Raw genomic sequence first — 18,419 nt, 5'->3', positions numbered from 1 at the left:
CCTGTAGTCCCAGCTACTTGGGAGGCTGAGGCAGGAGGATTGCTTGAGCCGAGGAGTTTGAGGTTGCTGTGAGCCAAGCTGACGCCACAGCACTGACCCAGGCAAAAGAAGAGGACTCCATCGCAAAAAACAAACAAAAAACTGTATCTCTTCTGGAGGCTGAGACAGGAGGATCCCTTGAGATGAGGAGTTGGAGGTTATAAGGCACTGTCATGATGCCTCTGAATAGCCACTGCACTCCCGCCTGGACAACATAATGAGACCCTGTCTCTTTATCAAAAAAAAAAAAGCAAAACTGTAACTCTCCGTCCCCCTCTCCTTACATCCCTAGGCAACCGTTTTTCTATTTTCTTTTTCTGTGAATTTGACTACTCTGTCATGTAATTGGATTCATACAATGTTTGTCCTTTTTTGACTGGTTTATTTCACTTGCATAATGTCTTCAAGGTTCATTCATGTTGTACCATATATCAGAATTTCCTTTCTCTCTAAGCCACGTATTTTCCATTGTATGTATATATCACATTTTGTTTATCCATTCATCTGTTGCTGGACATTTGGGTTGCTTCAGTTAATACCTTTTGATTGTGAATAATGCTGCTTTGAACATGAATGTACAAATACCTGTTCATGTCTCTGCTCTTTCAGTTCTTTTGGATATATACCCAGAAATGGAATTGCTAGATCATATGGTAATTCTGTTTTTCAATTTTGGGGGGAACTGCCATACTGGTTTCCATAGCAGCTACACCATTTTACATTGCCACCAATAGTACACAAGTGTTCCTATTTCTCCACATCCTTGCCAAGACTTGTTATTTTCTGTTATTATGTTTTTCATAGTAGCCACTCTAATGGGTGTGAGGTGGTAGGATATTGATATTTAGACCTTTTTTCTAATATATATTTTAAAGCTATAAATTTTCATCTAAGTACCACTTTAGCCACATCCTACAAATTTTGATAGTGTTTTATTTTCAATATCAGTTAAAAATATTTTCCAGATTTCCCTTGTTGATTCCTTCCTTGACCAAACCTTGGATTATTATTTTGGAAGTATGTTGTTTAATTTCCAAATAAGTGGGATTTTCTTAATATCTTATTCTAAATTTTTTTCTGTTGTAATGAGAAAACATATCCTATGTGCACTCATTCCTTTAATATTTATTAAGGTTTGTCTTAGAGCCCTAACCCAGCATATGGTCTATCTTGGTGAACATACCATGTTGCAATTGAAAAGAATATGTATTCTACACTATAAATATCAATTAGGTCAAGATGGTTGATGGTATTCATATTGTTTATGTCTTTACTGGTGTTTTCTTTTGGTCTAGTTCCATCATTTGCAAGACAATGTATTAAAAGCTCCCTATTATTGTGGAATTACCTTTTTTCCCTTTAATTTTGTCAGTGTTTGCTTGTATTTTGAAGCATTATCATTAGATTCATGCACTTTTTTTTATTGTTTTTCACCTCTGTTTTAATACGTTTTGTCTTGAAGTCTACTTTATCCAATATTAAAATAAGCCAACTTCATCCTTCTTATACTTAACTGTTCACGTAGTATATCTTTTTTGTTGTTGTTAGCTTATTTTTTCCTATCTTTTTTTTTAAACCGAATCTTCCTTGATCTTGGACGCATGGCATATCTTCCTCCATACCTGTTTCATTTTATTTAAATTGAATTTCAGGACATGTTCTTTTATACTTTCTGACAATTTCTGCCTTTTGGTATAAATGTTTAGTTCATTAAAATTTAATGTATTTAAATTTTACATTATTTTGAAAAGCAACATGTATTAGTTTGCTAGGGGTGCCATAAAGTACGTGCAGCAAACCGGATGGCTGTTACCAGAAGTTTTTTGTCCCACAGTTCTGGAGGCTAAGAGTCCGAAATCAAGTGTTAGCAAGGTTGTTCCTTCTGAGGGCCATGAGGGAGGGATGTGTTGTACCAGGTCTCTCTCTTTGCTTCTGGTAGTGCCTTGGCTTGTGGTAGCATAAATCCACTCTTGACTTGGCATTCTCCTTGTGTGCAAATCTGTCTGGAAATTTTCCCTTTATATGTGAATGCCGTAACGCATTAACTGCCATGTGAGTTGTATTTAACTCATGCTAGTTTTGAGCCCGGGGCCTCATGAAGCACATGTAACTCACATGTCTCTTTACCTTGGGAGCTACATGAAGTATTTTTCAAGTTGCATATAACTCACACAAAAAACAATAAAAAATAAGTTTTCATTAAATTAGAAAGGATCATTTTGTTTTCAAAGTTTTTATTTCATTTTCATAATAAAACACCATGGCCCCAAGGAAAAAAATTTTTTTCTAGTGTGGTAGTCAATGTGTTAATGATGTCACTTGAGCTTCATTATTTCTGTAAGGACACTGTCTCCAAATAAGGTCACATTCTGAGGTTCTGGGGGTTAGGACTTTAATATATGTTTTTAGGGGGACAAATTCAGCCCATACCAAGATGTATATAATGTTGGCAACATGTGTAAAGGCATGTTGGAGAAAGCCACTGTACTTCTGTATATATTTTAAAGCATATATGTAGCTAAATTCTTGAGCACTTGATGTGAACGCTTAAAAACTCTTTATGGGAAAGAAAAAGGAGCTCTTTAAATGCTAGTTGACTAAAAGTGACTTGAATTTGACTTGCTCCTGTAAGAGCCAAAAAGGTGAATCAGATGGGCCCTTTCTTTCAGCTTTTATTCCGGTAATAATGGTATATTAATGGCTTATATCCCTTAAATACTGTAGTTAAGTTCTTATAAATGGCAACATGATGGGATGGGGAAAAGGGACTGAGAATTGAAATTTTTAGTCAGACCTCTGTTCAAATCCTGTTTTTTTGTTGTTTGTTTTGTTTTGAGATAGGATTTCATTCTGTTGCTGCAGCTGGAGTACAGTGGTGGTGTCATAGCTTACTGCAACCTCAAACTCCTGGCTCAAGCAGTCCTCCTGCCTCAGGCTCTCAAATAGCTGAGACTACAGGTGTGTGCCACCATGCGGGGCTAATTTTTCTATTTTTTGTAGAAATGGGGGTCTCACTATGTTGCCCAGGCAGGTCTTGAACTCCTGGCCTTAATCAGTCCTCCTGCCTGGGCCTCCATAAGTGCTAGGATTACAGGCATGAGCTACTGTGCTGAGCCCAAATCCTGGTTTTATTACTTAGTATAGGACTGTAGATAAGTTAATTTGACCTTCTGTTTCCTCATTTATAACTGGATTTTAAAAATCCTTTTCCCAGAGTTTGTGAGTCCAGAGTGAGATAATGATACTTGGTGGGAGTTACTCAATATGTATTAATTTATCTTCCTTCATGTAGATATTAACAATCAGCATGACTCAATGACTACTAGCAATGAGAGGAAATTCTAAATTGTTTAATGTTGCTGGTTTAATTGATTTATTGATTAATTTTGGGTAAGTCTCAGTCTCTCTCAAAGTTCTGAATTGAAAGGGATTATTTATGTAGTAAAATGATTGGAATCTTTGATTAAAGATTGTAATCTTTGATTATAGCTGTTTGTAAAAGTTAAATGGTCTTTTTAAATTCAGATAAAGTAATCTATTTGAAGTTCTCCCTGAAAACCTCATAAACATTTAAGGAAGACTCTTGGGAAACAAACCATTGTCAAATAAAGATCATATACAGTTTTATTAGTGTTCAGAGAAAGAAAAAGCATGTTCTCAAATACGAGTTCTCATGTGAATCCATTCTAAAAAGCTTGGTTCATTTCATGGAAAAATGCAGACATTTGCTTTTACTTAGATTGACAACAAGTGACACATTTAGAATAAAATTTTAAATAATGAGGTACTGCTATATTTATAAAGAAAAAAACTTGATTCTTAAGAAAATAATAGTGGGAAGCATCTTATTTTATCTTTGTGGAGGAAGGGAGGTGGTTGACGTAATTTTCACTAGTTCGAGTTCACATACATAAAATTTATATGTGATTTTAAAATGAAGTTTCTATTTGGAGTTCTTCCTTTGTTAGATACGCTGTATTAACAGGTTTTCTACAGAACATTTGCATGCTATATATGTTAAACTCTTAAAATATTTATTATATTTTGTCCTAAATTTTATTTTGTTCATTTGCAATTAAACTTTTACTAATAACATGATTGAACGTAAAAGAATACACTTATCCCCCAGATAAGCACCATAAACCACAAACATTTATTTAGCATTTTTTCAGTTCCCATTTTGTAAGGCAGTTATAGAATATAGACAGGGCCTGGCCTCTTTCCACAAGTCACATATGGGTCAGTGGGAGAGCAAGATCTATAAACAACTCATTGATCACCTATTAATACATAAAATACTGTCTTGAGTAGTAAAGCAGTGATTCTTTTGTGGAAGCACTGCACTATAATAAGCAGTGTTACTGGTAAGAGTATAACGCATCTAAATGGTATAGAAAACAAATGATTAAGAACCTCTGCTGGTTTGTCCACACAAACACTTGTACACAAATGCGCGTAACAGTTTTATTTGTAATAGTCCCAAATTGCAAACAACTCAGAGTCTATTAACAGTTAAATGACAAATTGTGGTACATCCATGCAGTGGAATAGTACTCAGCAATAAAAAGGAATAAAAATTCTGAGGCCCAACAGCGTGGATGAATCTCAAAATAATTATATCCAATGAAAGAAACCAGACAAATGAGAGAGTGTACACTATATGATTCCATTTATATAAAATTCTAAAAAATGTGGCTAATCTAAAATGAAAAGCAAATTGATCATTCCTGGGAAGGAGCAAAAAGGAGGGATTACCAAGAGGTACAAAGAAGCTTATAAGGATCGTGAAAATGTTCCTTATTTTGATTGCGATGATATATGTGTCATAACTCATCAAATTGTACACTTTAAAAATGTGCAGTTTTGTTGTCCATCAGTTATATCTCAGGATAGCATTCATAAAATAATGTTTAAAGAATCTGTGCTAGGAGCGCAGGCATAATTATAGAGACCACGGTCTTACTATGTTGCCCAGGCTGGTCTTTTTTATTAATTTTATTTATTTATATATAGAGAGACAGACAGACAGACGGGCGGGGGTCTTGCTTTTGCTCAGGCTGGTCTCGAACTCCTGACCTCAAGTGATCCTCCTGCCTCTGCCTCCCAGAGTGCTAGGATTACAGACGTGAGCCACTGTGCCCGGCCCCAGCACAGGCATAATTGATTACATGAAATTATCCTTGGAGAGACAGGGCGTATATCCTGGTAAACAAATTGGTATTATATCAATCTGGATCAGCGTGTCCAGGCAGAACTACTGCAAGAGTTCAGTGGAGGGAAAGACGGCATTGTTTAATAGTAAAATGAGGACAGGATTTAATTAAAGTCAGAGGTCCTGAATTTGAGTCCCTGTTAGGCCATTTATTTTCTCTGATCTTTATTTTCCTTGACCTTTAGTTTCCTAATCTACTTCATAAGGTTTTAAGATCCAAAGAAAATATATTTGAAAATATATTGTAATCTGAAAGTGACATACAAATAGAAGGCTGACGTCTAGGGTGCAGGAAAGAACAAAATGAAGAGTGGGATTTGGCCTGTTGACATCAGTAAGGAGGGAATTCCGAAAAGGGACCAGAGCTGGGGAAGTGGAAGTATGTGTGGGATATTTATTTGAAGAATGATGAGTCAAAATCTGTTTAGAATGAAGAGTTCGTGTTGGAGAATAGGGAGAGAGAGATAGCAGCCTAAAGCATCTAAAAGCATAATAGAGTAGAAAGAATATAAAATATGTAGTAAGAAAGCTTAACATCAGGATATAAGTTACTGTTACTGGCTCTGTAACCTTGGACAGGTCATTTATTCTCTGAGCCTCAATTTCCTCATCAATATAGTGGGAGATAGTGGTTCTACGTTATCTCAAGGATTTTGTATATTGAAATCAACCTGTGTCAGATGTGACAAGGTATATGAAAGTGCTGAAAAGTACGGAGTATTCAGCGTGATAACCGAGGCATTGGCTAGTAAGTATCTGGACTCAGATGATTAAGTCAAGGTGACAGATCAGAATGCTATTTAAGTAGTCCAAGGCAGTGGCTGTGGAGAAAGGGAAGGATAGATTTGAGACAGGTCTTAGTGACCTGGTCTGTGTTGAGAGGAAAAGGGAAAGAGGCATTGTATTAGTTTCCTATGGCTCTTGTAAGTAATTATCACAAATTGAATGGCTTAAAACAACAAATTTATTCTCTCAAAGTTGTGGAAGCCAGAAGTTTGAAATCAGTTTCACTCGGTTGAAATCAGCGTGTTGGCACTCACTCTGTCTGAAGGCTCCAGAAGAGAAACCATTCCTTGCCTCTTCCAGATTGCGTTGGCTGCAGGCATTCATCTTGAGACCCCATCATTGATCACTCCAGTCTCCGCGCTGCCCTGCCACCCTCTCATCTCCCCCTCTTCACACCACCTTCTCTGTCTGTCAGATAACGCTCTGTCTCTCTTGTAAGGATACTTGTGATTGCATTTAGGGCCCACCTGGATAATCCAGGATAATCTCCCCATTCCAAGATACTTAATCACAGTTGTAGTCTTTGCCATAAAGGTATCATTCACAAGTTAAACTTTATAAAAGGATTTGTTCTGCAAAATTTTGATTTAGTCAAAAGGCTGCAATCAAGGATCCAGAAGGTCACATGTGGCCCCAAGGCTTCAGGTTCCCCACCCCTGGTTGACATTGGGGGTTTTTTGCTTTTGGGGGTTTTTGCTTTTTGGCCAGAGAACTTCAAAAGGAAGAGTATATTTGTGAGAAATGATAATGAATTCACTTGGACCCGTTGAAGTACCTACCTATGGCACATCTATATGAGGATACTCATTTTGTGTTATCAGAAAACCTTGAATCGAGTGGCTTAAGCAATAAGGGCATGTATTTCAAACAAAAGCAAAACGAAGTACTAGGGTAGGGCAGCCTCGGTTGGTTAATTCAGTGGTATCATCAAGGACCTAAATTCTTCTCAACTTTTTGCTTTGCCATCCTTAGGCTAGCTCTGCTGTGGTTACAAAATGACCCCAATTCTAAGCCTTAAATCCAGAGATGAGAAAGAACACTTAGTTGGCTTGTTTTGTATGCCCCCCACCTTTTGTTTCAGTTATTTTTTTTTTAGAGACAGGGCCTTGCTATGTCACCCAGGCTGGACTATGGTGGCCCAATCATAGCTCACTGCAACCTTGAACTCCTGGGCTCACGTGATCCTCCTGCCTCAGCCTCCCAAGTAGCCAGGACCATGCTAGGCTTTTATTTCATTTTTTAAAAATCTGCAGAGACTTCACCCCTGAAGTTCCCCAGCAGGTTCTATTTTGCTGGGCCTGATAAACGTTTTCTTGACCAGCATCTTTTACCTAAACAGGTCTATTACATCTACATTGCAAATTTGTTAAGGTAGGTACCCCTCCCCCAAATACACAAATATAACACCCATCCTTTACTGTTATCTTAAGTGAGGGTCTGGCAGAACAGACCCCTCAGGCACTTTGAATACCACACCATTTTACTACTCTTTGATGTGCAAATTTGATAGACCCTTGTAGCTATGGAACCATCTTTTCTGTGGTTTGTTTAAACTTCAGCCCACCCACTCAACCTGCTTAGCCTTCTTTTTGTGTTTTGTTTTGTTTGGGGCATTTTGTTTTTTTCTTTTTTTTTTTTTTTTTAAACCTTGATTTTACCCAATTTTTTTTTTTTTAAGAGGCTGGATCTCTTTGTGTGCTGGTCTCATACTCTTGGCCTGAAGCAAACCTCCCAGCCCAGCCTCAGTGCTGGGATTTCAAGCTCAGCCATGCACCCAGCCTGTTTATGGTTAGCCTTCTTTAAGTTCTTGTTTACAAATTCCTAACTATCCCCTGATCTTTAAGCCTTAAGGCAATGGTTAATGTAATCTGTGGATCTCCAGAACCTTTTGAGAGAGTATATGAGGCCAAAATAATTTTATAGTAGTGTTTTAAGACATTACTTGCCATTTTCATTCTTACTCTCTTAGATATACAATCCAGTTTTCAAGAGGCTACTTGAGGCCCAGCATGGTGGCTCACGCCTGTAATCCTAGCACTCTGGGAGGCTGAGTTGGGTGGATCCTTCAAGCTCAGGAGTTCGAGACCAGCCTGAGCAAGAGCGAGACCCTGTCTCTACTAAAGAAAAATAGAAAGAAATTAGCTGGACAACTAAAAATATATAGAAAAAATTAGCCGGGCACGGTGGCACATGCCTGTAGTCCCAGCTGCCTGGGAGGCTGAGGCAGGAGGATCACTTGAGCCCAGGAGTTTGAGGTTGCTGTGAGCTAGACTGACGCCAGGGCACTCTAGCCCGGGCAAAAGAGTGAGACTCTGTCTCAAAAAAAACACACAATTGTTCCTTTATAGAAACAGACTTATTCTTATACTACTATTAAATCAGTAGGAGGAATACTTGTAATTTAGAAGGATTGGTAATTTAGAGAGACTGGTTAGGGTTCAAGTCCTGTTTCTAACTTTGATTTTTGGACAAAGCAGTGGACTGCGAGAATCAATCTGTGCTCCACTCTTAGCTCTGCTGACTTTGTCAACCTTTGTGGATTTTACCACAGGTATCTGGTACCCAATAAATGTTTGTTGAGCTAAACTTAACTTCGTTTCGTCAACTATAATTTCCTCTGTTCTCTTTAAGTGCTAAAATTCCAGTTCTTTCATTTTATTTCTGTGTGTTTTTTCCCATCTGAGGGGGAAAAATATTGCTTCTTTTTCAATCTGTTCTTCTATCCTTTATCTTTTTTGCCTCTAAGATGACAGTCAAGCCATGAATAGTAATAGTTATAGTATAACAGAATGAAAACTACCAACCAGCTGAATCCCAGCATCTTAACCCATAGCCTGCATATGGTTCCTCTAGAAACAAAATAATATTGGCTATATCAAAGCAGAAATTTTTTCATAGTATCTATAAAGACTGGTGATTTCCAAAGCTGCTATCTGAAGGCCTGTTCTTGACCAACTTTACTCAGGGTCCTCAAAGGAGGAGATCATTTTTTTTTTTTTGAGACAGAGTCTTCCTCTGTTGCCTGGGCTAGCGTGCCGTGGCGTCATCCTAGCTCACAGCAACCTCAAACTCCTGGGCTCAAAAGATCCTCCTGCCTCAGCTTCCCAAGTAGCTGGGACTCCAGGTGTGCGCCACCATGCCTGGCTAATTTTTTCTATTTTTAGTAGACACAGGGTCTTGCTTTTGCTCAGGCTGGTCTTGAACTCCTGAGCTCAAGCTATTCTCCCGCCTTGGCCTCCCAGGGTGCTAGGATTACAGGCGTGAGCCACCACGCTTGGCCAAAGGAGGAGATCTTAGCAAAAGTTTTGTGATTACAGTCTCTTGATCAGTTGTCAAGTCAAATTAGAGTTTCAAGAATTGGGCTTCTGTAACTTAATTGCCACACCCTCTTGTAAAGAACCATTAATAGTTGTGGCAATTATAAATTATTGAAGTGTTTGTGATTATTACATTTACTTCAATTTTATTTTATCCATTCATTTTTTTGGGGGGGAGGGGAAAGTGTCTCACTCTGTTGCCCTGGCTAGAGAGAGTGCCGTGGCATTAGCCTAGCTCACAGCAACCTCAAACTGCTGGGCTCAAGCGATCCTACTGCCTCAGCCTCCCGAGTAGCTGGGACTATAGGCATGTGCCACCATGCCCAGCTAATTTTTTCTATATATTTTTTAGTTGTTCAGATAATTTCTTTCTATTTTTTTAGTAGAGACGGGGTCTCGCTCTTGCTCAGGCTGGCCTCGAACTCCTCAGCTCAAACAATCCGCCCGCCGGCCTCCCAGAGTGCTAGGATTACAGGTGTGAGCCACCACGCCCGGCCTATCTGTTAATTTTTAATAAGAGAAGGATGAGTAAACAAAGTATGAGAGTTGTATATCCATATTGCCTAAAAGCAAGAATGGTACAATGAGAAAATTTGCGGTAACATCACATACAGTGTTATTCTATAAATTCCATGAATTCTAATATTACATTTGTGAAAAAATTTTACCTACATGTTTGCTTGCCTTTTTAATATCTGTGGGGTAGAAAACAAAAAAATCAAGATTCTGATTGTCAAATAAAACTTAATTTTCAAAAATCAGATTGAACATGTAATTTATTTCCTTTATATAAAAATGAAAAAATTTTTGATATAGTTTAAATGGATGAATTTATGTCTTACACACAGTGTAAACTTCTTTTGCTGTGACCATGCCAAAATAAACTCTGTGGTGCTATTTGCCTTTGTTCTCTGCATTTTTTTTAGTTTTATAAAAATCTAGCCTAGCTAATGAAAAAGTTTTGGAAATAGGTAATGGTGCTGGTTGCACAACAGTGTGATTGTACTTAATGCCAATGGACTATACATTTAATGGTTAGAGTGGCAAATTGTATGTTACATATTTTACCACAATTTAAAAAAATCTGTCCTTGCCTATGGAAGTATATGGCACATATCTGAATATCAGTTGTCATGTATGTCATGGTTAAATAGGTTAATGGGTTAAATAGGTTAATTAAAATACAGATGATAATTGCCAACTTGAAAAAGAAATATGAACAGTTTAAAGTGGTAGCCACTCATACTCAATATATACTGCAGAATACTTAAGAGAATTTTATGATTGGAGTGACTTCAGTCAAATGATTTAAGTTAGAAGGCTGTGGGACTAGACGGCCTCAAAGATTCCTCTGTACCTGGAGATTGTCTGAATTTGTGATTCCAACCTCACTTGCATTAATTAAATCGGGGATTTAAAACCTGTGGAAGAAACCCAGGTGTCTATCAGATAAACAAAATTTGTTGTGTATGTAAAAAGAATATTATTCAGCCTTAGGAAATTCTGACGCACACTACAGCATGGAGGAACTTTGAGAACATTTTGCTAAGTGAAATAAGCCGGATATAATTGGACAAATATTGAGTAATTGCACTTATGTGAGGTACCTTGAATAGTCAAATTCATAGAGACTGAGAGTAGAACATTGGTTACCAGGAATTAGGGGGAGGAAAAAGTGGGGAGTTATTATCACTAGGGACTGAATGTCAATGTGGGATGATGGGAGAGTTCTGGAGATGGATAGTTACGATGATTGTGCGATGCGGATGTACTTAATGCCATTGAACGCAACACTTAAAAATAGTTAGAATGGTAAATTTTGTGTATATTTTGCTATAGTAAAATACAAACCTTAACTGTTGCTTATTAAATAACTTAGGTGATGTAGGCTTTTTAGTTTATAGCAGACTTTTGGAGAAATTTTTATAAATAAAGTGATAAGAGCATATCACCAATACAGTAAAACTGATTTTTAATAATACTACTTGAAATGTGATAAGTGAAACTCAGAAACTGAATTTTCAATTTTATTTAAGTAAAATAACCACATGTAGCAAGTAGGTACTTCATTAAGCAGTGCATTTTTATATTTTCTTCATCCTCTTACTTTCAGCGTACATATATGGTTATGTTTGAAGTGAGTATCTTATGGATAGCATATAGTTAGCTCATGTTTATTTGTATGTGTGTGTGTGTGTGTGTGTATATATATATTCTTTTCTGCCAGTTACTGTCTTTTAATTAGTTTTATTTAAACTACATTTAAGGTAATTATTGATAATGTTATGTATTAAGTCTGCCATTTTCTGTTTGTTCCCTCTCTTCTTTGGTTCTCTTTTCTTTTTCTTGCCTTCCTGTCTTAGTTGTAGCTTTTTTTTTTTTTTTTTGAGACAGAGTCTTGCTCTGTTGCCTGGGCTAGAGTGCCGTGGTGTCAGGCTAGCTCACAGCAACCTCAGACTCCTGGGCTCAAGTGTTATAGCAAGTGGTCCCGAGGACACACGGAGTGGCACATGGAGAGTCAGAGAATCAAAGTTTATTCGCCGGCGGGCTCAGATGGGCCTCGCCACCAAGTTCTGAGCACCGTCTATCTGCGTTTTCCCACTTTTATTAAGTTGTAGTGATCTGGGGGGTCAGGTGGCTAATGCCTGCCAGGTAATAGGTTAGTTGATGTGTCAGATAATAGATTTTAGTGTTATGCTGATGCGCCAGGTAGTAGATTTAGTGTTATGCTGATGCGCCAGGTAGTAGATTTAGTGTTATGCTGATGTGCGGTGCCAGGTAATAGATTAGTTGATGGGCCAGGTAATAGGTTAGTATTATGCTGATGCGGGTCTTCCATGAGGGGTGGGGGGTCTCAGGTGGCTGATGTGCCAAGTAATAGATGGGGGTTTTCCTTATCACAAGCAATCCTTCTGCCTCAGCCTCCTGAGTAGCTGGGACTACAGGCATGCGCCACCATGCCCGGCTAATTTTTTCTATATATATATTTTTTTAGCTGTCCAGATAATTTCTTTCTATTTTTAGTAGAGACAGGGTCTCACTCTTGCTCAGGCTGGTCTCAAACTCCTGAGCTCAAACGATCAGCCCACTTCAGCCTCCCAGAGGCGCTAGGATTACAGGCGTGAGCCACTGCGCCCGGCCCACTGTATTGTTTTCATGTGACGTTGGCTTGGTCTTGGCCAATGTTTAAATCAGATTTGTGTCCTTAAGAGTTTTTCCAAGTACGTCACATTTTCCATAGACGTGAGACAAAGGGCGAAACATCCCTCAAAGCCCCTTCCATTGCAGGGGAGTAGGAGGGACTAGGATGGGGTTTGGAATTTACAACACACTGATTACTCTCAGCAAAAATCCTTTTCTAATTTTTTTTTTTTTTAAATATGGAACGCTTCACGAATTTGCGTGTCGTCCTTGTGCAGGGGCCATGCTAACCTCTGTATCGTTCCAGTTTTAGTATATGTGCTGCCGAAGTGAGCACCTTTTCTAGTCTTTATCCTTGAACATTGAAGGTGGATGTAGCTCAAGGTTGAAAAATAGTTGTCCACTACCCCCTTGAATAGGCGGCCTTGCCCCTCACTTGGGAATGTAGTACAGCATCTGTTGCTGGGGCCTTCAGCCATTCCAAGATTAAAGTGGTTTCATTTTAACTTTCTGCTGCACATGTTCTCTAAATCGCTGTTTAATTTCTTGCTTTCACACCTCTGTTCATGCAGATGGTCCCTGGACTATGACTGTGTCACTTGCTCTGAAGGCATGTTTCCTCCCTCAACCCCATGATCCCAGTCAAAGTAAGCACTCTTGAAGGCCAGGCTTTGGAAGCAGAAGCCAGTTTCTTGGGATGGAACAAATGAACAACACACTTTGTATATAGCACTCACATTTTCTTCCGTTTCGTCTCATTCCTATGAGAGAGAGATCAGCAAATACGTTAAACGATGGTTTGCATAGTAGACCGATTCTAGCTGTCCAGTGTCTCGTTGTGATTAGTTCTGTTCAGGAAGGATATGTGGAGCAGGTTTATATTTGAACTGTCACCACTCATTGTGGTCAAGATAATTATTTCAGTGCCCTTACCTGGCTGCCTTAGCACAGGATTTTATGCCTTTTATCCTTTCTATTGTGATATCAGACAGGGAACAGTCCCAGCTTGAGCATTTTATCTTCTCAAATTAGAATAGTCAGTGACCTTTTTTATTCATCTTAAAATCTCTTTTTTTTTTCTTTTCCACTTCCCCTGCTCTTTTTCCCTTTCCCTGTCTGTCTTTTCCCCTTTCCCTGTCTGTCTTTTCCCCTGTACATGTACCTGCATAGAACATTCAAAGGGACAATTATGTAATGGATTGTTTAGTGTTTAAACTGGCATTACCCACTGCATGCTTGCATTTAGAAACAGGAATAATAATGTACCTACTGAAAGATACCATGACAATCAATAAATTATCAAATCTGAAGCATTTATAATACTGTCTGGCACACACAAAGCACTCTACAATTATTGTTATTTACAAACTGTTGTAGCTCAAGCCATTCACTGACTCCACTGACTGTACAATTTGGAAGGCCGGTAGGGAGAGTTTATTTTAATACATTCCCTACCTTGAAGTTTCTCACTGCCATCTTTCAACTTTTTTATTTAGCACACTGGCCACATGAAAATAATCTAAATCTCCTTCTAGTTAAACTACTAAACCATCAATTAATGCTTTATTTTGTGTATTTTTTTTAGGACATTTCTGATTCATTTGCATCCTTGAAGAGCATCTGTAGAAGAGGAAGGAAAAGATGGGTGTGAAAACATTTACTCATAGCTCCTCTTCCCACAGCCAGGAAATGCTTGGAAAGCTAAATATGCTGCGAAATGATGGACATTTTTGCGATATCACTATTCGTGTCCAGGACAAAATCTTCCGGGCACATAAAGTAGTACTAGCAGCTTGCAGTGATTTCTTTCGCACGAAACTTGTAGGCCAAGCAGAGGATGAGAACAAGAATGTGTTGGATCTGCATCATGTTACCGTGACTGGCTTTATACCCCTCTTAGAATATGCTTACACGGCCACTTTGTCAATTAACACAGAAAATATTATTGATGTTCTAGCTGCAGCCAGCTATATGCAAATGTTTAGTGTTGCTAGCACCTGCTCAGAATTCATGAAATCAAGCATTTTATGGAATACACCCAACAGCCAACCAGAAAAGGGTCTAGATGCTGGACAAGAAAATAATTCTAACTGCAATTTTACTTCTCGAGATGGAAGCATTTCTCCAGTTTCTTCAGAGTGCAGTGTGGTAGAAAGAACCATTCCTGTCTGCCGAGAATCCCGGAGAAAGCGCAAAAGCTACATTGTTATGTCTCCTGAAAGTCCTGTAAAGTGTAGCACGCAAACAGGTTCACCCCAGGTATTGAATTCTTCAGCTTCCTACTCAGAAAATAGAAATCAGCCAGTCGACTCTTCTTTAGCTTTTCCCTGGACTTTCCCTTTTGGAATTGATCGAAGGATTCAACCTGACAAGGTTAAGCAGGCAGAAAATACCCGGACTTTAGAATTACCTGGCCCGTCTGAGACAGGTAGAAGAATTGCTGATTACGTGACTTGTGAAAGCACAAAAACTACCTTGCCTCTGAGTACGGAAGAAGATGTCCGGGTCAAAGTAGAAAGGTTAAGTGATGAGGAGGTCCACGAGGAAGTGTCCCAGCCTGTCAGTGCATCTCAGAGTTCCCTGAGTGATCAGCAGACAGTGCCAGGAAGTGAACAAGTCCAAGAGGACCTTCTGATTAGTCCACAGTCTTCATCTATAGGTATAATGTCTTCTTTATTTTTCATGATGGTATAAAGTTAATTCAAACATTTCGAAGTTCCTGTTAGATAAGAGGTTTTGTGCTCAGTCCTGTAGAAAATAGAAGGAAGAGTAAAACATGATAACTGGATTTTTGAAGATGCTATTATTAGCACTACAGTTTCTTTTACTATTGGGGAAGGAAAAAATATTTGGACAATATCTGATGGGACAAAGTCTGAGATAAGAATTATGAATTAACTTTGAATGCAAAAAAAATCCAGTTAGCATTTTATTCCTCATTCAAATGCTTATTTGAAACTTACCCTGTGCCAGACATTGGTGCTACATAAAAAAAAACACATAGTCCCCGCAAAGAAGGAGTTAATAGTCTAATAGGGGAAGTAGATGTGTGAATAAGTGATTACGATGAGTGATTAAAAGTGCTAGGCTAGAGGTATGAAGAAAGCATTAAGGGTACAACAAAGGAATGAGCAAGTTAATGCTACATAGTGAAGCTGGATCTTAATGCAGTAAGTAGGAGTTTGCTTGAGCAAAGGGAGGGCATTTCTGTGAAAGTGTGTTTAAAAGCACAGAGCACGTACGCAAGCACAAAGGTGTGGAAGAAGGCTGTGTGTTTGGTAAGCAGCGAATTCAGTGCAAAATGATGTGAATAAACACAGAGGCCTGAAAATGTGGGGCATAATGGGAGGTAAGACAAAAAAGGTGTGGTTGAGAGCAGGCTGTGACAAGACTTGAATGCTGGTTTCCTTTAGGGTTGCATTTAACTGCATATAAGAGAGGCCCTCCTGCAGTGGCTTGACCAAAAAGGATTTTATTTTTATCATGTAAAATTGTTCAGAAATAGGAAGTCCAGACCTAGTACAGTGGATCTACACTGTCATTGGTGACCTAGGCCCCTTGTATATTTTTAATCTGCCATCTTCAGTTTTGTCAGTTCTATACATTTTACCCATTTATACTTAATTCATGTTTACAAGGTGCTCACTTCATCTTTAGCTTTGTACTGTAGAAAGGGACAGTGCTTACATCAAGAAAGCACAGATATTCTCAGAAATCCCTGAAAAACTTCTGCCAGACTATGTCACATGATCATTCTTAGCTGCAAGGGAATCTGGGAAGATACTGTGTATTAGTTTGGTGCAAACTGCCTCAAACAAAATTAGAGCAGAATGGAGATTGGATATGCGACTAGCGGTGTGTGCCACAGCTAGGCCGTGTAAGCTTGGATTTTATCTCAGTGGTATTAAGGGTCTACCTTAAAGGGAATGAAAAATAAAACGTATGTAGGTATTTTAGGAAAATTAGTGTGGTGTTGGTATGCAGAGAATTTCATGGAGCGGAGACAGTCTAAAAAAACCAGTTATAGTAGTTATCTTGGTATGAATGAAGACTAAAACTGTGTATAAAGAAAACAGATACTGTGAGACTTTGAAAAAAAAATCAATACCTAATGATAGTGAGTATGTAGATTGAAGGAATAGGAGAGGTCAAAGTACTCTGATGACTAGGAAATCGTGTTACTACTTTTTATTATATTGACTCAAAGTCACAATTTTTCATATTTTGTTATCTCTGAATCCAGATGTGTCTTACATCTGCAGTCCCCAGCCACTGGGCCTCAGACCAATACTGGTCCGTGGCCTGTCAGGGACAGAGCTGCAGAGTTTCACCTCCCCACCTCTCCCCACCTCACCCACCTCTCCCCACCCCACCCACCTCCATGGAAGAATTGTCCTCCGTGAAACTTAGGAACAGAGGGCAGCACAGGAGGAGGTGAGCAGCAGGTGAGCAAGTGTATTTATAGCTGCTCCCCATCGCTGGCACCGCTGCCTGAGCTCTGCCTCCCCCCTAACCCCCCACTCCCATCCGTGGGAAAACGGTCTTCCATGAAACTGGTCCCTGGTGCCAGAAAGGTTGGGGACTGCTATGTTACATTACATTTTATAATCTTTTAGTTATATTTTTGTTTCTTAGTGGTACAAAAAATAATGGTAACTATATAATGGAGTAGCTCTTTTAGCATATATTAATATTAAATGCAGTAACTGCAATATGAAAATTAGTAGAAGAAGGTAGGAATCCAGAATTTGAGGACTGTGAGGTAACTTTTTTGTTTTTTTTAAAAAGACAGGGTCTCTCTCTTGCCCAAGCTGGAGTGCAGTGGCATGATCATAGCTCACTGCAGCATTGAAACCCAGGGCTCAGGTGATCCTCCTGCCCCAGCCTCCCAAGTAGCTAGGACTACAGGCAGGTGCTACCACACCCAGCTAATTTTTTTATTTTTCCAGAGATGGAGTCTTGCTATATTTCCCAACCTGGTCTCAAACTCCTGGCCTCAAGCAATCCTGCTTTTGCCTCCCAAAGTGCTGGGATTATAGGCATGAGCCACCATGCCTGGCTGAACTCAGCTTTAAAAGTAATTCAGTCTTGTAATACAGGTCTGCTATTCAATGTAAAAAAAAAATAAAAACAAAAGTAATTCAGCAAGGTCAATTTTCTGTAAATTATCCTTGCACAATAACCAAGGAATGTCATACCACAAAGCGGTCGAAAAGGCAGGATTGGTGAGATTACCAATTTGAGACTTTTCCCAAATAGCAGTGGCAAATTCAGTCTCAGTAGGAAAATACATAAGCTTAGTCCCAAGGGACTAATCCTTGGGCAATATCTATATTCAAGGTTTGGAAGGAGTAGAAGAAAAGCCAACAGTGAATCAGATTTGTCCAAAAGATTGAAGAACCAGAAAGCCATATTGACATTGTTAGTATCTTGTGTTTTTACCCTCTGTGTGTGTCCCAAAGCTGCTGCAACAAAGTACACAAGCTGAGTGGTTTAAAACAACAGAAATTGATTCTCTCATGGTTTGGGAGAGCAGAAGCCTGAAGTAAAAGTCAGCAGGTTCTTGCTTTGTTCTCTTGGAAAGTTGTAGAGAAGAATTCTTCCTTACCTCTTCTGGCTGTTGGCAAATGCCAGCAATCCTTGATATTCCTTGGATTTTAGCTTCATTGCTCCAGTATCTGCTTCCATCTTCATAGGACCTTCCCTGTGTCTGTGTCACCTGCTCCAAATCTTTCTCTCTCTTTGAGACAGAGTCTTGTTCTGTTGCCCAGGCTGGAGTACAGTGACATGTCATCATAGCTCACTGCAACCTCAAACTTCTGCCTCTTGGGCTCAAGTGATCCTTCTGCCTCAGCCTCCTGAGTACCTGGGACTATAGGCACATGCCACCACGCCCAGCTTTTTTTTTTTTTTTTAAATAGAGA

At 39.0% G+C, this 18,419-nt stretch overlaps 1 protein-coding gene across 3 annotated transcripts in view; it reads left to right on the top strand.

Moving 5' to 3' along the window:
• ZBTB44 (zinc finger and BTB domain containing 44) overlaps positions 1 to 18,419 on the top strand; it is a 47,446-nt gene that overhangs the window by 12,156 nt on the left and 16,871 nt on the right. For all 3 annotated transcript variants that reach the window (XM_012644309.1, XM_012644310.1, XM_012644308.1), the window contains exon 2: positions 14,081 to 15,154. In XM_012644309.1, the coding sequence (XP_012499763.1) occupies positions 14,137 to 15,154 (1,018 nt within the window). In that variant the 5' untranslated portion in view covers positions 14,081 to 14,136. The remainder of the gene's footprint in view (positions 1 to 14,080; positions 15,155 to 18,419) is intronic.

Source organism: Propithecus coquereli, unplaced genomic scaffold, assembly GCF_000956105.1.
Source record: "Propithecus coquereli isolate 6110/MARCELLA unplaced genomic scaffold, Pcoq_1.0 Scaffold209, whole genome shotgun sequence".
Lineage (NCBI taxonomy): Eukaryota > Metazoa > Chordata > Mammalia > Primates > Indriidae > Propithecus > Propithecus coquereli.
Note: the sequence above shows the minus strand (reverse complement) of the source record. Positions and strands in the feature narration are given on the sequence as shown.